Raw genomic sequence first — 24,490 nt, 5'->3', positions numbered from 1 at the left:
TGCCAAGTCCTTGCTTTTTCCTAACATAGCCTCCTTCACCACCCCTTTTTTATTTTTTTTAGTTAGTGCTGTACCTGAGCACTTACAGATCACCACATATGCTGGGCTGGGATTTTTCTGTGTGATGTGTGTGTAACTTCCCAGTGTCAGTCACCCATAATGAGTTGTTTGCTTACAAATTTACCTTCCCAGTCCTTCCTCATTGCATGGTGATGTAGTGTGTGAGTGTGATGATGTGTACAATATGACTTGAATTGACCTTTGTGTATGTTACTGTGTTGCAGGAAGCAGCTTATCAGATTTGCTGAATTCCACAGTACTTCTGCTGGATTCCCTATTTTTTTTTTTGTATTAGCAGTACCTTAACATTTGTGGAGTTTTTTCTACACTATTTAATTGTTCTACTGGTTGCTTTTATTTTGTATACTTAAAGGGGAACCATCAGAAATGCAATATTATAGCTGTCTTTGCTAGCTTGATAGGTGGGCTGTTATGTTCAGTAATTAACTTATATAAAGCTATTTTCAAGGACTGTTTCGTTTGACACTCAATACAATTTTATTTTTTAAGCAATTTTCTGGTGTCCCCAAAGTTTATATTGCTTGTTGCCTATATTACTTGTCTTGACAACCTGCATTGGTCCAGTGTGCAGTCACGTGACCAGCCTTTAGACCTTGACCACATGATCTCTGCTGGAGAGTCCTGAAGGACTGGCACGAAAGACCTGATCAGACAGGGCCACTGATTGGCTGCTCTGGAAGATTGTAAAAAGAAGCTAGATTAAGTGTTTTATCAAAACTACAACTTCTATTTATTTGCCCACATGTGCGGGGAGACCTGCATCACTCAAAGGGGAAGAAACTTACCCTAGAGTGATGTCATGATGCCCGAACCTGCCCACTCTCCCATCACAGGCTCAGACCAGAGACTCAACCTGCCCACCGCCCTGAGCCTGCAATGCGTACGGGTGTCATGGTCCGTTACTTTGGCTGGTGTACCCCCCAAGCCAAGACCACGGACCACAGATGTTTCCCGGCTTAGCTGTCAGATGGCCGGGGACCCCTGCTCTAACACATTGTTTTGTAACCTTTTTAACCTGGGGCAACTCTAGAAATACCTTTTTGGTCTTCACGGAAAACCTTCTATTTTTACTAGATCCACAGATCACAGTATATTAGAGTGGTGGTTGGTGTGAAGAATTCATCCTAAATTGCTGGACGGGGAAGAATGTCACCCTTCAGATAGCCAAAAGATCTTTGGCTGTTAAATTGACCATTGACTCCAAAAATTGTTTGTTGCTCAAGGAACCACTAGCAACCTCTGGGGAAACCTTATTTGAAAAACGCTGGTCTAATATAAAAAGCTTAAAAAGTAAATACAAAAAGTCGGACTGTAGAGTCGGAAGCTTTTGTGTACCTGAAGTTAGTCTGCAAAACTACACAGACTCCGTAGCTCTGCATAAAGGGCCAGACTTGATAGACCACCTGGTCTTTCTGCCTTCATTCTTGGTTTCAGTTTTTTTTCCTATTGTTACTTTTATGTACTTGTGTATCATGGTTTTCATATTGATGTCATATCCAGAGCAACTGGCATGAAGGAGTTATGGGGGCTTCCAAGCAATTGCCCTTTCTTGAAAATAATCCATTTCCATAACCCTTTATTAACCGAAGTTCAACAGTTTTAGGTTTGCTTTCTATTAGGGCAGTGGTCGTCAAATTACGCCTTTAGGTCTGATACGGCCTAGCCGGTAGTTCGTTCCGACTTAACGCCCCCTGGCAAGTCAGGCCTATTCCAGCCGGCAACCCCGGCCTATTCCAGCCGGCAACCCGTGGCTCCGGATCGGCCAGGGGGCTTTGGGAACTACTGGAGGCGCCGGAGCTTCGGTGCCTCTTCTTGCTGTTGCTCCACTATTTATCGCGGCTTGCGTTGATGCTTCCACCGGTGGGGTAAATAGGTAAAGCTCCCTGAAAATTTGGACTGAGATATGGTTGTGTTCTCTTTCTGGAAAGAAGCTGTAACTGAGATCCTGCAGCGCAAGGATCTTCTCGATTTAGCTTCTTACAATCATGTGGATCTTTGCCTCCTCCACCACTGTTTCATGATAACTTAACTACCATTCATCACAATATTCATGATCAGGGTAGGGCATTTTCTGGAACGTTATCTCCTCCAAGATGGCCACAGAGATTCAGTACAAATTAAAGCAATTAAAAGTTTTTTGCAGAAAGTTGGTTTCTACTTTTCTTCTGCTCCCTTTTGGGCCATAGCTTTACAAAACAGGTCCTCTTGTCAGGTCCAGGTAACTCCATTTTTGTTACGGTTATAGAAGGTTAAAAAAAATATGTATGTGTGGCATACGGCCTTACAAGTTTGTACTCTACATGCAAAGGAGCTGAAATGTGGCAACCCATTTCTTTCCAGTTCAGGCTGCCTCAGAGCAGGCGCAGACTAACCGCTGAATCCCATTGCATGTCTTGATTTGGGTTATTGATTAATTTGTAGTTATGAATGTAGAACAGCCATAGTTAATTTCTTCACATATTCAGGATGTTTTTGTTCCACACATTGGTTTTACTTTACTGCTGTTTCAATGATCTGGTTCAGATAACTTATTGAGCACTCTGTACAGTTGTATCTGACATGTTATAGACCGTAACTGCATATCTACCTACTTATAAGATGCAATTCTACACATTGCTGTAAATAAGACCGATAGAAAAACAGGTTGTGCAAATCTCAGGCATTGTGCAGTAAAATTCAGGGAAGTGGACACAAGTGTTTATACTGTCACTGAGCCTCTAGTCATCATCACTGCTGTCAGTGATTGCAGTGGAAGAACTAGTCATCTTATAAGTGTGACAGTGACTTCATATCTGTTAGTCACATCCTATACAAACACTGAATTTTCTTCCTCCAGCAGTGCACAGCAGATCATTGCTTTTTATTCATATATGCAATGTCTACTCCCTTACACAGGCCTTTACCGAAACCAGTCCATTAGCCAGCACTACTTACTATTGCTTGTATGAACAGAGAACGTTGTTTGGCTAAACACTGTAGTAGCAAGAGATTGATATTCAGAATAATATCTAGACAGGAATTGAGGACACTAAAAAAATAACTCCTGTATAGGGAACAGAAAATAAATTGAATCTTTCCATTTTTGAAAGTGTTTCTGAACCTAAAAGTGGATATCCAGCATTAGTGGTATACCTTGGGGAGAAAGTGAGGGGACTTTCTATAATCTACCCCTCCCATTACATCTTACCCTCATGAAATACACCCTCAAATGGTGGTATATTTTACTGAAATAAGAGTTATTCTTGTAAACTTGTGTGTGCCATTGAAGAGGGTTCAAATTTCATCCCTTTTCACCTGGACTCTTAAGGCACCATTCAATTAAATCACATATGTTAATTAGACATTTTGATTTGTTAAAAACAGACGTCTTTCATTTTTAATATATACACAGTCTGTCTAGTTCTAAATTGTGATGCCGTTTAGCAGAATCTACTTCAGAAGTTATAAGACTGGTGTCAAAAATTTAAATGACCTCACTTGCCGTCCACCAACAATTTTGAACCACCAGACACCCCCCAGTAGGAAAGTTGGGAAAAATTTTGAGAATACAATCTATCAGTAAGAATTAAACAGCCTTGAGAAATATATACCATGAATGCTGGAGGAATTGTTTGTTTTACCCATTTAAAATAGAAATATTAGCTGTGGGGTGTCTACCACAGCTATAATCGTTGCCTGTCCGGCTCTATTAGGAAATTTGCCATCACCAGATTGAATACCAGGAAATGGTTTTGATGTTTTTAACAAGTGATTTTTGACACCAGTCTCGTAACTCCTGAGGAAGCAGATTCTGTGAAACATTTTCAAATTGGGACTGGATACAGACTGTCTGTAAATGTTAGATTAATGATATGCCTGTTTTTAACAAATTATAATTTTATTTGTATTTAAAATGTGATTTAGTTGAGAGGTGCCTAAAAAGTCCAGTTAAAATGTGATGTAGATTAAATAGATAAAAGTGGATATGGGTTTTTGAATTTGGTGACACCATCATTTACACTGAAAGTAAGGGAAATCTACCAATGCTTACACCGCGATAACTTTTTTTTTTTTGTTCTTAAATTTTAGATTATTTTTAGGCATTAACCATTACCATACCAAACAAATTCTAATAGCAATCAAGTGGACCAGGTACAAGAAGCAATGTAATGTGCAGGTTATCTACATCTATCCTATGTACTTGTGCACTGCCCAATGAATAATTTAAGTGAGGAGGTTGGGACTTGTAGTTCTAAGAGAATAGGTTGTAAGCAATCCGTTAAAGGGAAACTAAAAGGCGTTGCAGCTCTTTAGCTGTTGAAAAGTTCATTTTAAAGGCAGTAGTCATAATTGACACAAATAACTATGATTTCTTTGAGTATTTGCTTTGGCTTTAGTTGGGATTTGTACACACAGGCATTGACATGCATAAGAGCATCTTGCAGTCTGTACCATAGTAGAAGATACACATTAGGTATGGCCAATTTAGGTGAAAGTCATTCAAATGACCTGCACTTGTTTTCATTGTGCAGTGCTAAAAGGAACCTTCATGAACAAAGGATCATACAACCTTTGTTTTTGACCATAGTGGAAGTTGCCTTTAGGATACCTTTACAGCATGGCCGCAGCGCTGACCATTGAGAGGTCCTGAGCACTTTGTAGACGTAAGCAAGGCAAAAATAACCTGGAGAGGTTTACTAGCACACTTGAATGAGCAAATCTTAAATTCCTAAGATTGCTGTGATGTCACTGTGGCTTGTTGACTGATTGTAAACCTCACACATAATAGTGTACAGTGGGTGTGGGGGCCTGTCCTTTTATGAGTTTTGTTCAGGGAAAGCAGCTGCTTAGTATTGTCACTGTATAATTGGTGAAATCGCCTCAGTGTTGCGACAATAAAGAGGTAAAGACCACTGGATTTATAAACCTCAGACCTTAAATGCCCCTGTACACTTCTCAAATGTTTTGCATTGGGAAATCTAATTGATTCTAAATGGGCTGTGAATACATTGCAACGCACCGCCAAATGCATGTGACTTTTTTTGGAAAATGCTCCACACCACAATGTATGTGCATTGATGCCTATCCAGGCCAATTGTGAATGTCTTCTCAAAACAATATGAACAATGAATGGGATAATGTTGATGCACACAACTAAATATTTACAGTGCCATTGTGGGTGCAGTTTGCTTTAAAGCAAAAAATGTTTTGGGGGAGTTATTCTAAAACCACAAAAGTGATTTGGCTTTTTAAGTATCTTCTATGGTGAACGAGGATAAATGGTAGCTGACAGTTTTTGTAGATTCTGTTTTGCACATTTAACTCATACCTGAGAAAAGCTGCAACCAATAACTTTAGCAGAAAAACTTATGGGGATACTAAATATTGGCCAAATAAATTTTTTTTCTATATTCTTAGGCAAGATATTCTACACATGGAATCTCATGACATTTTTTACACTTCTAGACCAGCTCAGTATATGTGTGAGTGAGATGAGAAACACAAATGGAGTCATTGATCTTTTTGTAGAAAGAAAAATCCCAAAGTAAAGGTGTAAAGATTAAAATTAGAAAACATTGGCCAAAGCACTTAACCAAATATGCATGTTTGTTTTTCTAACATAAAATAAACCACATAATACTACTTCTACTACCACCAATAAGTGTAAAAATGCGCAAAAAAAAAAAATGTTAATTGGCCTTCTATTCATATTAATTTAACATGTGCTGACCACACATACATCTGTTGGGGAGGCCTAGAAAGTGAATTGGGTGTTCAACAAAATCACGAAACATTTATCCTGTGAAGAAAACTGCTTTATACTTGGCTGTTTGCTAAAGCTTCACGCTGTAGCAGACCTCTTGCAAGAGTGAATTTTACCAGAAAGAACATAGCTATAAATGAAATCCCAATACAAAACACTTTGGAGAGCCAGCAATTGTAAGTGGACGCACCAGGATAGTATTGCATTTTCACATTAGTAATCGGACAGAGAAGGGGGTAAGGTGGGAATATGTTTCAGGTTGAATAAAATGCTTTACAGTTCAGGTTTGCTTTAACTTTTCATTTTAAATAAATTCTGTGTGTCCTTTCTTAACTCCACAATAATGCAGCCATCCTGCATTATACCTGTTAGCTCAGCGGCTGACTATTCTTTTCATTATTTATTTTATTTCTTTATTTTCTTGTGATCTTTACCATGTATTTCCTCATTTATAAATGTTAACACAACTGCATATCCCTCCTCTTGGGTGTTTAAGGGGTCTTGACTTTTTCTGTCCCACCCTTGAAGTTCTCATTTCTCCCGTCAGTGCATGTGGCTTTTCTTACAAATCTGTAAACTAATATACCTGTGAAAAGATTTATAATTTGATGTCTACTAAGTGGCATGGATTGTGACTCCTTTTTTTCTCTTCACTAGAAGTTATAATTAAGTTTTTTATTTCTTTGAAAACAAAGTAAAGGTAATATTCTGCAATACTCTCCAGGGAGCTGCAGAATTGGTTGGCCCTTAAGACCAAGTTACCTGTATCACCTGTGGTCTCAGTTCTTTTTTCTGCACTGTGCCCCCCCAGCAAGGAGAACTGTGATCAGCAGCACAATAGTGACCTCACCGAATCTGACTCCATCATATAGCAATGCTTTCCATCTCATAAAATACACAGCTTTAGATGAGGCTTTAGGTACAGAAGTGCCTAGACACCCTCATGTACTGGGAAGTATATTACTATTTTTAGAGGGATTGAAGACTAATATTTTAGTGATTAGGCACAATTTTTCGCAGATTTATTGTAACAAACCTAAACTTTTCTTTTAGTTCAATTTTATTTTAAACAAACTTGCAAAAATTTTGACTGGCAAGATCATTTTATTCATTGAAACATTTGGAGCCAGCCCAATAAAAGTTTTTTTAGAATAAATATAATTTAGGTTACTTAACCATGATTAACCTTCCTCCCCCTTGAACATGATCCATCTCAATTCAGGTTTTTGAATAGACGGGCTGCTGTGATTCCTGGAGTGATTCGCAGTTTCCTGTCCACTAGATTGATGTTTGTAATAACCGATCTCAGGGTTTAGCACTTATATTCCTTTTATGTGGCAGAGGTGTTTTTAAATTTTAACTTGTATTGCAGTTTTGGGACTTAAGTTTAATTCTTTCCGTGTATGCTTTCTGTATAGACTTGCTTTTTCCAGTTTTAGCACACAGTTGAATACTATTCTGAATTTTAATTATAGTCCCCCAGATTTGTATAAAGCATGTATCTGTTCATTTTTTAGTAGAGCTTGTTTAGCTTGTGGTCTGCTTTGGGTGCAATGTCTTTCCCTATAAAGAGCCTCGGATGATGTCTGCATCTTATACATGAAATACATTGGATTTTTAACTTGCACTGCCCATGTCCCTGTCATATGATGTAGACCCTTTACATCAACCAGTGGCAAGGTACTTATGCACTTCAGAAGACTGCAATGGCAGGAGGAGATCATGATGAAGGGAGCCAGCAAGTCCAGCTGGTAGTAGACCCTGGCTCCATGTTTGTATCGCCAATCCTCTCTCCTAAGAAAAGTTGAAAAGAGAATTAGATTGTAGATGAGAGAGAGGAAAGGAATGGGAAATGAGCTGGAAGAATGGTTAAGTCAGTGGTCGCCAACCTTTTGGACATCACAGACCACTAATTTCACAAACCCTGGACGGCACGTGCACAGGGAGCCATGTGTCACTCCAAGGGGAAGACGCTTCCCCCAGAATGAAGTCATGATGCCAGAACCGCCCGCTCCCCCACTGCAGATCTGACCCAGAGACGCAACCCGCCCCGAGCCTGCAATCCGTGCGGCAGACATGGTCCTTGTCTCTGGCTGGTGCAACCCCCCTCCCGCTAGTGGGATCCTTCTCCTGACCCCACCGGGGGGCACACCGGCCGCGCACCACCAGTTGGCAACAGCTGGGTTAAGTGGTCACATATAAGCAAAGGTGGGCTTTAACCATTGACTGGATAATAATTTACTTACCACAGATGATTCATGACATGAGTGCACTGCTCTTCGCCATAGAAGAAAAACAGCCTGTGTATTTATGGGCCCTCCAGCTTCTTCTTGTCCTCTATTCTCCCTCCTGCCATTTTGTCTGTATTAGGTTCTTTATCTTACACACGGCTGACTACACTCTTCCCATGTGTTCGGTGACAAATCATCAAAACTGTCATGTGGGAAGATTTACATGTTTTCTCATGTGGACTGATCCATACATAGCAGGGTATGGTGACTAGGTACTGTTGCTGTATTGGTAATAAAGAGAACCTGTCGCATTATTCAGCACGCACAAAGCACAGGTTTATGTTGCATTTTTAAAAAGATTCTAGTTTCTATAACATTGGATACCACAGCTGTAACTGTGCCTTTCTTTCTACTTAAACCTGCCCATCCTACATTGTTGCATGGACAAATAAGTACCCTGTTACTAACTCCTTTTTGGTATGTCTAGGCCTGAAGTTCAACTTTCCTCCCATAGTGCAGTTTGAATGGAAGGCATGACTGTTAATATATTGCAAAGTATTTTGGTATTCTTTGTGGCTAAGCCAGCTTTGTGAAAGGCTCTGTGTCTAGCAAGTGTCCTCCGGTGCCGCACTGGTTGCTATGGCTCCATCAAGTCAGAAAGTGAGGCCCAAATCGGTTTGTGAATTAACCACTTCAGGTGCCGGAGGCATCAGGTTTATTAAATATATCAACTCAAGGTGCAAAAGGGTACAGTTGTGTAAAGATGGCAAACAGTTTAGTCTTTATTATGTTGTGCGTGTGTATAGTTTTTTGTTTCATGTTTTTATCCTATAACAGCTCCCAAAGTTTCTGTCCTGGAGTACAAATAGTGTAAGGTACTCACAGAATCCATGCCAAAAAAAAATAACAAGGGCTCGGCATTAAACGCTATCTTGCTAAAGTTTCTTATAAATCATTGATCTAAACATCTGTGTAATACAATCCCGTCCTTTCACATGTTTAAAATATGCTATAAGTAATAAAAAAAAATAACTTGGTCAAATGAACTACTACCACATTAGGAAGAATTATCATCACTAAGTTCTATTCTGTTGGACTACAAAACACATCCCGCTGATGTTATGAAGATGATATAAGTGGATGTTTTTTTTTTGTTTTTTTTTCAAAAGGAAGAGCTGGCAGGAATGACAACACTGCTTGGGATTCATTCAGCAGCAGAGGTAGAGTTGTTGGCTTAAACAGGAAGTTTAGAGATAATTGGATCTATCTGATAAGCAGGAATATTTCTGTACGCTTTAAAATATAGAGAAATGCAGTTGCAGTGCAGGGATATATTAAATTTGTTCTTTAACTTTGCCAAGACAATAACTATAGCCAGGTACATAGACCTCTAGTAGGAAAAGTACTGGCATGGATGGTTTCCCTGTATAAAACCCTTTCAGGCTGAGTTACCTGTGGCCAGCAATGTGTCAGTAGTTGTCTTCCGCTTTCCCATTGCTTTTTGATCATTGGGAGTAACTTTGCAATTCTGGCTGCTAAGTCAGTATTTTGTGTCTCCTAAGATGCCCTGGTGATAAAAATTCAATATGTGCAAATGCCAGACCCCTGCTTTTAGGGACTGACTGGTTATAACCCCTACACTTATTTCCTTTTTTTTTTATTTATTTTATTTTTTTTTGCAATTTACCTAAATTTTGTACTATGTAATACGAAGCTCTGTAGTTAGGGATAATCTCTTGCCTTTGTTCTCTCTCATCATTTCCCTCTTATCGCCACACCATCCACTTTCATTCATCAAAACAGGACTTTGATTTGACAGTGATTTGGATTTTAGACCTGCCTGAAACACAAGCATAATAACTTCTCTAATAATAATTTTAGATTGATGGTATAGAAAAAAGGGCTATATCTATAGGGCTATAACTGTTACTCCCTTTTTACTTTAACAGGTTCAAAAAGTATTATTATATGAAAGCATTATTTTTATTTATTTGTTATATATATTACCCAACGTTCCACACATGTCCTTGCAATATTGGCATTTATGAGGCTCATTACTGTTTGGTCTTTATTGCTCTTTTCACGTTTGTTTTTATTCCAATGTAGTCTGAAGTAACAGGGTCTGTATTTTTTGCCCCTTTTACTAAAATATTTCAGGAACTTGTATTTCAGTTTTTTTGTTTTTTTTGTTTTTTTGTAGTATGTTTTTATTGACCAATAATGTCTTCTTTTTTTCCAGATCGCTGCAACCAACAGATTTTAATTTCATTAAGTTATTTTCAGCCTGGAAAATCCATTTTTTTGGTTTTGTTTTCTTCTCCTGCGTTTTTGGGATCTTGACAAGATGTCACGCAGCCCCGATGTAAAAGAAGACCCCGTGGAGTGCCCCCTTTGCATGGAGCCTTTGGAGATAGATGATATCAACTTTTTCCCCTGCACATGTGGATATCAAATATGTCGCTTTTGTTGGCATCGTATACGCACAGATGAGAACGGGCTTTGTCCCGCATGCAGAAAGGTCAGCGTTGGGATCATTTTGCTATGGGCCCCCAAGAAAACCTGTACTGAGGAAGTATAGAGGCTGTCTTTCCTGTTTCCTTCAGAACAATCTAGCTACCTGGGAGTAGTTCTAATTCCCCAAATGTGTTTAAGCAGAACTAAACTTGGTTGATAAATATATTGTGTGGTCCTTTATTGAAAAGGAGACCGGTGATGTCTCTTCTGCAATACTGAACCTGTCTGTTCACATTTGATTTTATCATACGTGTTTTGTTCTGCTTGGTAACAAGATTTTTCTTTTTGCTGGATTTTTCACCACTCATTTACATTTTCACAGCAGATTCACATGTGGCAATAAAAGTAAAACTTTCCTGTATCATTCAGATATGTTTGAAGTAGTCACAGCTAATATTGCTGGAGAGGGAACAGGAAGTTATCAGAATTCTGTCTGGATCTACATGCATTTGGAACAAACATACATATATAACAAAAGTGTTTACAGTTATGCATTTAATGGAGCAAATTGGAGATGTTAATTCTTAGGCTGTACACTTTAATTTCTAACTTTTGTCCATAGATGTTTTCAATTCTGCTCTGGGTTTTTTTTTTTTTGTTTTTTGAAAATATAAATTTAGTAGAAATTTGTTAATATTGTAGTTTTGCATATTATTATTTAGTTGGAATATTTTAAAAAGCCAGTGAGTAACTTTTCGTTTAAAAGACTTTTCTTGTTTTACAGCCATATCCAGAAGACCCAGCTGTCTACAAACCTCTCTCCCAGGAAGAGCTGCAAAGGATAAAGAATGAAAAGAAGCAAAAACAGAATGAGCGCAAACAGAAAATATCAGAAAATCGCAAGCATTTGGCCAGTGTGCGCGTGGTTCAAAAAAATCTAGTCTTTGTAGTGGGCCTTTCACAACGCCTTGCAGACCCAGAGGTATGTAGCAGCACATATGCACCCTAACACTAGATATTTTTTTTGTTTAGTTTTTTTTGGTGGTGCTGAATATAGGAGTCTTAGTTTTTCTAAATTTTGTGTTGTGTGCTAAATGGAAAATATCAAGTCTTTTAGCATTACATTTTCTCTGTTTCAATATTCTGGCATTAAGCCCAGTGTTGTCTATGCCTAAAGCATATGTATGTGAATGTATACACAAGGGGGCCTTTTAAAAGACTTATAACATAACGTCTGCAGTTCAACTTCATCTGAGTTGTTTCATTTAAAATTAATTGTGGTAATGTACAGAACCAAAATTAGAAAAAAGTTGTCTGTCCAATTATTTATGGACCTAACTGTATATGTTCTATATTATGACCAGTTATATAGCGCCATATACACTGGCCCAAATAATGAAATAATGCTGTGATGCTATTGTCAGTTGTGCACTGTATAGTGCCCTTTACACTGCCCCGAATAATGATATAATCAATATTGTGAGAGATTTTTATTCTCAAGGTATGTTTGTGAATGTATTGTATTTTGAGCATTTATCATTCATACAATACTTTGTTGCCAAAAAAACCTGTCTGGAATAATTTCCTAAATTTTTGTTGCAGCAATGTTAAAGTGATTCTACACACTAGAGGTGTGCTTGCTCTTCAGTTGAATTTGATTCTTTTCTGTCTCTTGCAGGGTCCAAGCGCTAGTGCATATGTAACGTATATACGGTCAGAAGATGCACTTCGAGCTATTCAGTGTGTAAACAATGTGGTAGTAGACGGAAGAACACTTAAGGTAAGAGACCTTGTTGTTGTCGGGTTAAGAGCTTTTAGAACCCAGTATCCCTGGGTGAGGAAAGAAGAAAATTGAGCAGTGTTTGTGATTGATCATTGTGTCTGAAAAGATGCTCTTTGCCTCCATAAATATAGCCTATCATTTCATTTACGCCATTACATAAGAGACTTCTAAGCCCCAGCGCGAACAATAAAGTTAAATGAGGTAAAAAATTGTTTTAAAAAATCAAACTGCACTTAAATAAAAGAAAAATGCTAAACCCCTGCCCCTCACCTACACGCTCACACCTTAAGATGCACATATTAGTAAGTAACAATTGCACAATACATCTTAAGTATCACTGTGTATTATGGACTAAGAGGGATAACTCTTTAGGGCTTTTGTTTATGGATTAATCTGAATTGAGCTCTAAAAGCTTTGCTTTAGTGCCAACTATGTACTTTTTCTTTCAGAATTCTGCCCCTTTGTGAGTACATGTATTTTTATTGCTCGACATGTTTGGTACTTTTCTACTTAATGTAATGTCATCTTTTAAACTTTTTATAAAAATTTGGAAAATTATATTGTGGTGTCTTGTATGACTTTTTTTTTTTTCTGAAAGTAGAGTTACTAAACCGTTGCGCTAATATTGTGCAACAAAAAAATTCAGCTTATCCTGGTTGGCAAGTGACAGAAGATGCATTGCTAAAATCTAAGACCAAGGTCACAATTATGAATTTGGAGGTCATAGAATCTCTAGAATATGCATGGAGAATGTTTTCTATGTGTCATTTCTTCACAAGTAAGGGACTGGTGCAGGCAGGTCACTGTTTTACCTACCTTCTGTGCCCTACTTAGAAGGGCATGAAACGTGACATTGGTATAGGTGTGCCATAGTTTGAGCATTCTATTCATACCTGCCAGCTCAATTCCTTATAGGCAAAGGTCTGCTTTAAGACTTTGTTCTTGGGTCTTTTGCGAATATATTCCTACCTTGATCTCTGTGATTGTATACTCAATTTAGTTTCTTTGGAAATGCTCTGCACAAAATGCTCTGTTCTCCTAAAGATTACAGGACTTAATTCTGAATGTGCAGGTGCTGTTTTGTTTTCACGCATAACATATTTCCCCTTGTTAAAGGCATGCTTTTGTTTTGACCTGTATACTGGAAATTGGCTTTGTTCAGTTGCAGCAATATGACTGAATGGCAGAGGCATTGGGTGGCACAAAGAAAAGAAATGCAACAACAGGCTATTTTCATCTGAGATGTGTCCCTGGCACCGGGCACAATATTAGGCCTTATGTTCCTTCATAAAGGCAGAACCCATGAGTCATGGATCTGTCTTTTATGTTAGCAAGGCAGTGTGGGATGTAAGAACTGGTATTGAAAGAAATGAAATTCAGGAAAATAAAAGTTTTCATGTTTCGGCTGTGTATTATAATGTCTGCCTAAGCATTTTTTTAAAGGTATGCTACCATAGGAGGTTTGGGCACTGACAGCATAAAATGCTTTTGGGGCTTAGGACTGGGTTTTGTCTGCTTAGGACAGATTTGTCTGCTTCAGGAAAGCACCTTCCTGTTGCTGTGCTTGTTGTGTAGATCTTGAATCAATAAATCTGAATCTGACCACTGTGACCTGGACAACTTTGTCTTAGGATCCTCTTTTGCTATTAGCTGTTTGAGATTATGCAAGTAGTATCTGTTGTGTCCAAGTTTTCTTTCTAGTAAGTGCTTGAAACATGTTTGATAGACACAGGTAATTATCCTGCTTCTTCCGGTGGTCCCAACTTGCATTCTTTCTCATTCATTCTGGTTCTGAATTCTGTTCTACCATGCTAACTGATAGAGAGGATGCTTGTAGCCTAGAATCGGCCTATACTGTCATTACAGGGTACCCCTTAAACTCTTCCTGACTCTTGAGTGGGGCTAAACCTTGTTTCCAGCTGACCCTGTATAAAAAAAGTTTGAAGTGTTTTGCTGCATCTTCAAATGAAGAATCTTTCTGGCCCCTTTTTGGGCCTTCCCCTTTCTGCCCGTGGCAGCAGTAGCTTTAGTGATGTTAGATTCAAGCTCACAGTCAACGAGAAGTCCTTATTGAAGCAATGTGTGTAACCTTAAATTTAAGGGATTAGCCCTCCATTTGTTTAGGGTCATTCAGTATACATGAAAATGTTAAAATCTTTCTGGTGCATACACTCTTTGATAAAATTCTCCATACAAAATAAAACTGCCCAATGTGACACTGCTATCCTTTTTTTCCTTTGGGAGAGAGTTTTCTAATGTGGTATAATGGATTCTGCTGTAGATCAGTTAGTAGCTCTTCTGAAAGATTAGCAGGCCCATTCTTTGCCTAATTCTAACTGTTGTTTTACTATTCCAGATAATGGTGAACTGGGTTAAATCTTTTCAACAAGTTCTAGCTGCAAAGGTTGGCAGTCCTGCCTTTTTGCGTTGCATTGCATCTAATGCTGCCTTACAACTTAGTTGTGATAGTTTACTTTGTGCCTCCGTTGTTGTACAAGCCTAAGTATCATGCACATGCTGACAATTCATCTACATGCTTCATAACCAGCCAGAACATTAAGGGATGGTATCTTTGGACCTGCTCTGAATTCCATCATCCTAGACCCCACAGGTGTAAAAAGGCAGAATTTTTTTTTTTTTTTCCTTCAAGGGAATTTGTTGAAAAATCTTTCACTTTTTGTTTATGCACTACTGCTTATTAGGCTTTTATACTTAAATTCTAATCTGGATTACTCTGAAGTCTTCTCATCCCTCTAAGGTGTTAAGGTGCACCTCCCCTGCCATTGGTCAGGGAACTTTAAGGTCTGTTCCCAGTTGTGATAATTGTTAGAAAACCTACTGAAACCCTGCTTTTTACAGTGGCTGTTTTTGATCTTTGTGAAGCAATAACTTTACATAAAGCAGAAACTGGTAAGAATTACCAAGTGATTTTCTATCACAAGAGACTGTAAATCACAAAACCTTGTGCGCTTTTCATTTTGTTCACTTGACATTATTTGCAGGCACTGTTGTTCAGTACAGCTGATAGGAAGTGTCCATGTCAAGTAGGCAGTGATGTGAATATACTCAGGGTCCCTGCCTCCTGTAAACAGGAGAAGGTAGAGGACTTAAGACCAGAGCATCGCGTGGCCACAAATTAGGTGATTTTTTAGAACATTGTGTTTTTATTTTCTAGTGATTAGTTAGTGGAAGTATGGGGGCACTTTAAATAAATGTCAGTTCTTGCTTCTAATCCCCTCCAACTTCTTGTCTTACAATGCATTTACCCCAGTTGGAGTTGTACATCGCTTCTAAGGCTAGCTCCTTGAAAATAGAACCGCAGACCATCCCTTCATATGTCACCATGTTTGCTTATAGTCTATATTAGCGCGAACATGGCAGGGTGACAATGTAAAAGCATATTTGGGAAATTATCAGTCGATTCGTTGACTGAATAAGTTTCTTCATGGCAAAATTATCGGGACAAATTTAATAAAACTGAAGGTTTTGGATGAAAAGAATAATGTTATATTAACATGTAAATGCTAATTAGACTTGATGGACAAAGGATTAAGAGATTCATTTTGCTCATCGTTTACCTATTCTGTTTTACTAATGGCTGACCCCTCTCTTTTTGTTATCAAGGCATCTTTAGGTACAACAAAATACTGCAGTTACTTCCTAAAAAATATGCAGTGTCCAAAGCCAGACTGTATGTATCTACATGAACTAGGGGATGAGGCGGCCAGTTTTACAAAAGAAGAAATGCAGGTAAGATAACAAATGACCCACCTTTGTCATTAGGATTTTATTGTCTTTATAGTTTGGGTCCACACATGAAACCTGAACCACAATCTGTGAATGGAAAGTACTTGGCCACAGAACTTATCCAGCCAATAACTGAGCAGTCAAGGAACAGCAGTACATAAATGAGAATGTTACTCATTTCTCTCTTCTCCAGACCGAAGACTGCCAGTGTTAAATTGACAACACTACACAATGTAGTCAAACTTTATTGACGAACACTGCTGACTCCTAATTTTGCCTATTTCTGCTATGAGGAGTTCTGAGGTTGGAGGGAAACTTTTTAAATATTTAATCCTTATCTGTCATTACAAAAGGGCGATAACTCAAGCATTGACAGATTAGGAAAAGGGTATTTAATCCTACTGACAAGTTGCTTTGTGTGTTTGGAAACAAATCTGCTTCTGTGAGGAGTACCTCAATTTTAAGTTGACTTTTTTTTTCAGGAGTGTGTTCATGCACTCATGCTCAACGCCTGAGGTTATTTGGTTTTGCATTTGAATTTTGATTGATGGAGGTCATTAAAATCAAAGCCTGTTAAGAAATGCTTGAAGCCATGTGATTGCTTTCAGATTTACCTATGATATGAGAATTATCACTGTGATTTTCAAAATGGTACAGTAAAGAAGTTTTTAAACAGAGGTGCTTCCAAACTTTTTCTTTTTGCAGGGTGCAAACATAATTTTTGGTAAGTGTCATATAACATTATCCATATATTGTTTAGAATCACTAGTGAATGTGATTTGTCTGTCAGTTGTTTGCAGCCTATTTTGTGTGTCAGCTAAGTGGCATCTTGAAAGGGTTTACAGGAAACTGAACGAGAGATGACAGAAGATCTAGTTGCCCATTTGGGACCTTTTGTTGATATATATTTACTACAAGTTAAATGCTAGTTCTGTAATTTATGTAGCCTTAACAATAATATTTGTTATTACAGGCGGGTAAACATCAGGAATATGAACAGAAGTTGCTTCAAGAGCTCTACAAACTTAACCCTAACTTTTTACAGTTGTCTACGGGTACTGTTGACAAGAATAAAAACAAAGTGACACCCCTGCAGAGGTATGATGTGTAAGTAGTGTCACCCCACGGCCCTGTTCTCATCTGCATGCGTGTGTGTGTGTGCATGTGTTGTCCTTCAGACCTGAATGCTGGAACCCGTTTAACATCCCTGTGGACTTCTATGCTATTTTGTGTTTTAGTAACGACATACTATTTTATTGCAGTTCAGATGAATACTAGTGTAATGTTTGTGGTGGTAGTTAGACATAGGGATGCTTTCAGTTAGAAAAACAACGCAATGGTCTTGGCTTAAACATTAAACTGTAGGCCAAAGTGATAGCTGAGGACTGTAACTGATAAGATTTCTAGAAATGCTGATAGCACAAGTTTTCTTACAAGGTATGTGAAAGAAGCAATAAGTATTTTTTGCATTTATCAAACCGATATAGCAAAGGATTTCAATGGTGTACGTTACAGACCAAATGGGAGCAAACAGGTTCATCATTTAGGGTTTCACGTATAATTTATTCACGAATTTGAGACGTAACAACATTGTTATTTTCATTATGTTTAGTCCGTCTGAAGTCTGCACTTTAGAGTGTAGAAAGCAATATAAAGGCTGACCCGGGTGCCCACAATGAATTTGCAATGAAAAGTATTCAGTAGTCTTTTTATATCTAGTTTTTTTGTGTAAATCTGTAGAGATTGAGTAGCTTTATAAATCTACTCATTTTGTTACTTTTATAAGGAAAAAAAGTCAACCCTCTGGCCTTTTTTTAACCAAAAAAGTAAAAGATTTTGAACTGGCAAAGCGCAGATTCTTATTTTGGATCTTCTTTAGGTACCAGAATATTATCAACACGTATAGTGTATTTCTTGGTTATTGAGATTACAACCTAATAAAACTTTTAATATTAGTATTTTTTCTATTGGTATAGATTGTTCAGTCTGTATCTTAGGCTACATACACACTCGCAATGGTTCTCGTCCGATAATCGGCTCAGGGCTGATATCGGATGAGAATCTGGCGTGTGTACAGCGCCTATCATCATCGTCGAAACGACCAACTTGGCTCCATTAACGATGAACAATCTTAATGCAAGTGAAGGGGGAGAGCGCACAGCAGGGTGCCGCTCCGTCGTTTTCCCCCTCCCCTCTCCATAGAGCAGAAGGCTCCTCTCAACAGTACACAAAATCTCAAGCTCTGTACACATGTTTATCAATCTGCCTTGCCTGTGCTATCTTATTGAGGAGAGTACAGAGGGATGCTGCACGTCCCCCACCGCTCTCCATAGAACAGAACCATGTTGTATGTGTGTACAGCAATCGTTCATCTGTCGCTGTAAACAATCACAAAAAAATTGTTTCAGTGGACATGATCTAACATCCAACAAGGCCTATGCCAGAAAAATTCCAGTAGCTTCAGTAATCAAAACCTTTCAGCTGGTTCCTCCTTTTTTGCTGCACTGTCAGCAACTTTCGATATTCCTAAAATGAGTCTTTTTAAGCTAACTACATATCTTGTGTTATCAGACTACTCATAGTAATTGGTTGACTGGCTCCTAAATTGTAAATAAATCTGTGGTCCTTCTATTTCTTTTTTTAATGACAGTAGTAAACAGGTTTTCTTATTTTTTGTTATAATTCTTTATATGGTTGCAATCATGTGGATTCGTTTAAAGGAATTTTTATCAATGGAACTTTGGAGAATACAAGTTTATGCAAAGTTTAAAATACTATTGGTGACTCTGCTTGTAATAATTTTCAGAATTTAGCATGTGTTTGAAAACTAGCATGAAAGAATCATCTGTCTTCAACTTTGAATTAGGGTGAGGTCAGCCATGTTTTCTCTTCACTAACAGAATACAGGGAAATTTTTTGTCAGTTTGTGCTCTATTTTTTTTATACCATATATAATTGTAACAGTAACACAAAAGTTTAAGCATCCTTGATATTGACATTAGGTGACCTGCAGATGCCATACATCCCCCAAGAACTAATACCTCTGACTGGTTTCCTAACTTGCTTTCACATCTGCATACAGACTTTTTTTTTCTCTTGTCTCCTGGAATCTAGATTATTTCTTCACCGCTTTATTTTCTTTCCTCTGTTTTGCATCTTGTCCATTTTTTTTGTATTTCTTTAGACCCAACAGTAATAACAAAGATGCCTGGCCGTCATTACAGAGCTCGAGCAGATCAGCCAACGGTTTAACACTGGAACACGGAAAGTCGCCTCCCTTATTAGACAATGGCTTAGATACCGACCATTTGACTCCAGACGGTCCCGACTCAGACTTTGGGTAATTGGACTGCCTCTCTTTGCGTGGTTCTTCCTTTTTCTGTAATCTTGTTTTCTTGATCGTCTTCCACCTCTTCATACCCCATTCCAGGACCATTAAATTTCATTCCATCTTTTAATTCTTTTTTGACTTACTTAGTATATTCCTACCCTTTTAGAGTTTCTTGAAGACTGTTGACTAGATCTTTTAAAAGATTAGTGACCATAAACCATATCTAGATTGATCTTTAGGTTCCCTTCTACTTTTTCTCCATCTTCCTTCTTGCTTTGGTTTAAAAGGAGCAGGAATTAACATTTTAGTTTTTTTTTGTCTTTTAGCTTAAACTAATTTTTGCAGTTAAATTTTCATGTAGATCTCAATCTTTCCTGACAGTGTCTGCCAAAACAGACAACACCTCTGTTTTTCTACAACACTACTGCTTTAAAACCCCTGTTTTTCACAAATTTTTAGGCTGTTTTGGGATACCGCTGAGCATAATGTTTCCAAATTTGGCAGGGTCATAGAGGACGACACAAGGTATGTAGATATGACTTGTTAGGCTTAACTGTTCCCTTTTTTGACATTCATGGAACTTCAAAAACATTTTGGAAATTTAGTTGTAGTTGAAACATGATTTAATAATCTGGCAGCTTTTGTGTTGGATTTTAAATTTTGCTTTCTTATATGGATTTTCTCTTTTCAGTAGTTTAACCTCTTACTAAATCTTTGTTGCATTATGTTTTTTCTGAACTGTTTTCTCTTTAAAACAATTCTTTTTACTAATCCTTCAGTCATTAATGTATTCTGATTACCATGCCAGTCAGGCTTTGGAAACCTTTGGGTTTCCTATCTAACCAATTCAATTAGTGAATTTTTTTTTTTTACCTCTTTTAGGGCACCAAAAAAAAAAAAGAACAAAACATGTTCTAAAGGTTCTGTTATTAGTTTCTAAATGTATTGAATTTGAGATCTACACCTAAATCCCCATCCTTACAGATCTTCACAATATTTGTTAATTTTAGAGTAGAGTCTAGGAAATAGTTGAAAGAATTCAACTGCTATTAGCTGCACTGGAAAATTAGATGTCAACCAAAAAATTGCTACATTACATCCTACCAGTTGGCTTCTGGGTATTGACCACGCTTGCTTTGTTTGTTTGTTTTGCTCACATAATTGAGATATACAAATAGGGGACAATAGTGACACACTTGAATCTTTCATTGATGTACTGTAAATTGGGCTAAGTACTGACATGCAATAATTGTCGTTGGAAATGATCTTTCACAAACCTTTCCAAAGATAAGCGACTGCCCGATGAGTAAACGGGCACTGTACATACAGCACCATTCTGCTCAATGGAGAGGGTTAGAGGGAGAACGACGAAGCGGCACCTCGCTGAGCTCTCTTCTCTTGCATTACGATCGTAGGTGGATATGCCAGAACGGTGGTTCGGACGCCAGATTGTTGTCCGATATCAGCCCTGAGCTGATTATCGCACAAGAAACTTTGCACATGTGTACGTAGCCTTACTTGAGGTTGGTCCTTGTTTTTCCATATATTTATTTGTGCTGTAAGACAAGCAATCTACCTCAGTGCCTGAAGTTGTGATTTAAATCCTATATGTGGGAGCATTACAAATTCTGGTTTTGTTGAAAATGTGTTTTGTGGATCTATAGTTTTCAAGTAGATTTTTTCACGTAGGCTTTTTTTGTGCTAACCTCTTTTAGCTGTAAAGCACTTATTTATTGGTTGCCATAGGCTGGCACTGACAGGTTAGTGGAATGATCAGAAGCCAGTCTAATGTTTTAGCATTATTTAGGAATTCAGCAAACATGTACTTCTGTGGATTATGTTCAGTAATGCTCAGCAAAGGTGACCGAATAAATTTGTGCATGCATTAAAATCCCTTACTGGTAAAATCAGATCACGTAATCTCTCAAGTTGCAGCCCAGGAATCTGGTTTGTTGTATCGGTTCAGATTGGTAACGTTTTGGTTCTTGACACAGGGGAATGCAATTTTATAAGAAATGCTGGGCTGTCAGTCAGCTTGTATGAGCGGGGTGGGTAGGTGGACAGGCACAGGTGACAGTCTCTTTGTTTTAAATCTGTACATTATGGGTCCAGGTTTCTTTTTTGTCCAGGAAATGATAAAAGAGCTAAAAAGATTCTGTTTGGAGATTTGACTTGACCTGAACCAACATCTATTTCAGTTTTTAAAAGAACCTGTGAAACCTCTTTCAACGAAGTTGCATGTGTAATAGTACTGATGTCTTGTTAAGCCCTAAATGAATAGAAAACCTGTCATGAGTTATCAATATTATCATCATCATGTATTTACATAGCATCGTCATGTTACGCAGCGCTTTACAAAGTCATGTCACTAACTGTCCTTTCTAAGGGGCTCACAATGTAACGTCGCTTTCGTAATCATGTCATTACCACAGTCTAAGGGGGCAAGCCAATTAACTTACCTGCATGTTTTTAGTATGTTGGAGGAAACCACAAAGAAAGTGTCCTGGCCATGATTCAAACCCTGTTCTATTTCCTAGCCACTGAGCTATCACTCTGCTTGTGTGCTTTTTTTTTTTTTTGTTTTCTTTTCTTAGAGGTCTGTGTCATAAAAGTCTTACTCCAAAAAGATTTGTACTGTGGCAGCTTTGCTCCAGACAGATAAGGGACATGTGCACTGATCTAGATGACATTTTCCCCATTACTGACTAGCCATTCCTTATTTTGCACAGTGCTCCTGGGTAAAGATGGGGCTTTGCTTTTTCATGTCAGGTTATGTCCGTATTTTTATGCCAAAAGTGGTACATTGTTTTGCGTGGAAATTTGTTTAATATTTGAAGTCCCAGGTATGATAAGTTTGAAACACAAATCATAAATTAAAATATAATATAAAAAATAATGAATTTAATAATTTTTTTTTGTCTAAACGGTACAATAATAGAATAAACTTTTGGATTTATAGTTTATTATTTGGATTTATTTTTATAACTTTTTTACTGTGATCAATGTTTTAAAAACAGATTACAATGTCATCTGCTTTAAATTTCCAATTTCCACTCCTTACCAGCGTACCAACGCTTCACACATCACATCGATCGAGCCGAGGATGTGATGCGATGCAGAAGCCAACCAGGGATCCCTTAGGGAAACAAGTATAATTTTTTTTTTTTTTTGCTACCCTGAGTGTGGCTCAGGGTTACTACTTTTGGTACATAAAATTCACCCCGAGCCAGACTCTGGACCACCATCAGGGGGGTTAAGAATCAGTAAGACTGGTGGGGCACTTATTCATGCAATAGATAAAACCCGGGATATCCTTGTGCTATGTCTTCTGGTACAGCTACTTCTCCTGCAAGGATAACACTGAGCAGTAGTGACATCACCAAATCTGGCTCCTAATCTCTAGAGACTGGAAGTCGGAGGTAGCGATACAGGAATGCACGGTTACTTTTCCATGAAAATTTTTTAAACAAAAGTAAATTTTAAATAGTAAAAACAATTCCAGATGTTTTCCATAAATTGGCAGGGTTTTAGTTTTTGATCCCAGATCCACTTTACCCTTCCTATGTGAATCAGTGTATGGTTGGATTTAGAAAATGTTTTTCTAATATGGTTATGATTGTGTTTGTTTTTTGTGATTTAACTGCATGTATGTTTATTCCAAATGTCTTCTGCATGCTGTTTTCTTTTCCTGTTGGATTCAGTGAAAAAAAACTAACATATGTCGTCTTTTATGCCACAATAGATTTATATGATGATGCTTTGTTTTTTCTCTGATGATTATGTTATGCTAGGAGAAGTTTAATTACTGTGATGAAAAGAAAATGCTTAAACTGTCAATGCCCCCAGGGTTGTGCTTTCTTTATTGGGCTTAATAGTGACGTGTAGCTGTGTTTATCACAGTTGTGGTGTCATCCCGATTGCTTCTTCTCTCTTTTACACCGTAATGTAACACCGGGGAAAGATTGATGTAGGTGTTCAATTTGAGCCACCCATTTCCTAATCACAGGATTAAACAAGCATTCAAAAGATAATTGGAAATATTTTATATGAAAGCAATAGATTTAAGGTTTATAATTGAAATACAAATGGAAAGGGAGAGATCGGAAAGTTTTGCTAAAGATATGTCGCTTGTACTCTTAACCACTTGTATCGTTTGATCATTGAAAGCAATTGATGACCCTAAAACAGTCTCAGACTGTGTAATAGTAATGGGAAAAGTGGGCAAGACAAATATAATAGCAGGCACCCTGTGGCAGGACTAAACTCCTGCCTAACTGTGATAAGATGCAAATATTAGTTTAGCTCTGTATTACACATTTTTTTGAAGCCGAACTCCAGACAAAATGTACTTTTTATTTTGTTCCAGGCATCTCTTTCTTAAAGCAAGGTTCTTTCATTGAGCAGGTGTTTTTTTTGTTTTTTTTTGTTTTGTCAGGTGAAAAATTCATGCAACCAGCAGCAGTCCAATCTTCCTCTCTCCCTTGCCATTCACAATAGGAAGAATGAGGCTATGTGAATGTCTGGGAAGAGGAGGTGAGGATGGGACCTACTGGCTGTATGCCCTTTACTAAACAGTGCCCAAAACTACAGCTGCCACTGTGTTTCCCACTGCTACAGATTATTTTACCCACAAGACCCATCTGATGATTTGACGACCTTTTTTTGGGGAGATACTAGAATGGAGTGAAAAAGATAGATAAGCAGTGTAAATGCCTTAATTGTACTTGGTATCAACCTTATGCATCCCCTGATATACTGCTGGGTTCAGACAACAAACCATTCAGTTGCGCCGTAAGCTAAGCTCAGGATAAAAGCTCATCAAGCTTTAATGTTTTTCACTTTGTTTTTTTATTTTTCAGTTCTGTCGACAAGTCATCAGAGTCATTAAGTATAGGAAATGGTGATAACTTACAACAGGTGGGTAATGATCTCTGTTCTGGCAAATATTGGGTTTTATCCCTGTCAATTAACAGATGTTTACCGGGTCGGTGTTCAAATTATGTCATTTTCCATTTCCACTAAGTGTAAAAAATTGAATGTGTATGGTAAGGTTCCCTTGTCTCTTAAGCCATTTTTCAGACCCCTTTGACCCCAAGGAATACCAGTTCCATTGTTGGCAC

General features: G+C 38.0%; 1 protein-coding gene across 1 annotated transcript in view; it reads left to right on the top strand.

The window, feature by feature from the left end:
* The window catches only part of CNOT4 (CCR4-NOT transcription complex subunit 4), a 44,496-nt gene that overhangs the window by 6,478 nt on the left and 13,528 nt on the right, over window positions 1-24,490 (top strand). The window contains exons 2-8 of the mRNA XM_072398960.1: window positions 10,295-10,573; window positions 11,294-11,491; window positions 11,687-11,691; window positions 12,040-12,289; window positions 15,917-16,042; window positions 17,013-17,137; window positions 24,230-24,287. Coding sequence (XP_072255061.1) covers window positions 10,400-10,573; window positions 11,294-11,491; window positions 11,687-11,691; window positions 12,040-12,289; window positions 15,917-16,042; window positions 17,013-17,137; window positions 24,230-24,287 — 936 coding nt within the window. The 5' untranslated portion in view covers window positions 10,295-10,399. The remainder of the gene's footprint in view (window positions 1-10,294; window positions 10,574-11,293; window positions 11,492-11,686; window positions 11,692-12,039; window positions 12,290-15,916; window positions 16,043-17,012; window positions 17,138-24,229; window positions 24,288-24,490) is intronic.

Source organism: Pyxicephalus adspersus, chromosome 2, assembly GCF_032062135.1.
Source record: "Pyxicephalus adspersus chromosome 2, UCB_Pads_2.0, whole genome shotgun sequence".
Taxonomy (NCBI): Eukaryota; Metazoa; Chordata; class Amphibia; order Anura; family Pyxicephalidae; genus Pyxicephalus; species Pyxicephalus adspersus.
Note: the sequence above shows the minus strand (reverse complement) of the source record. Positions and strands in the feature narration are given on the sequence as shown.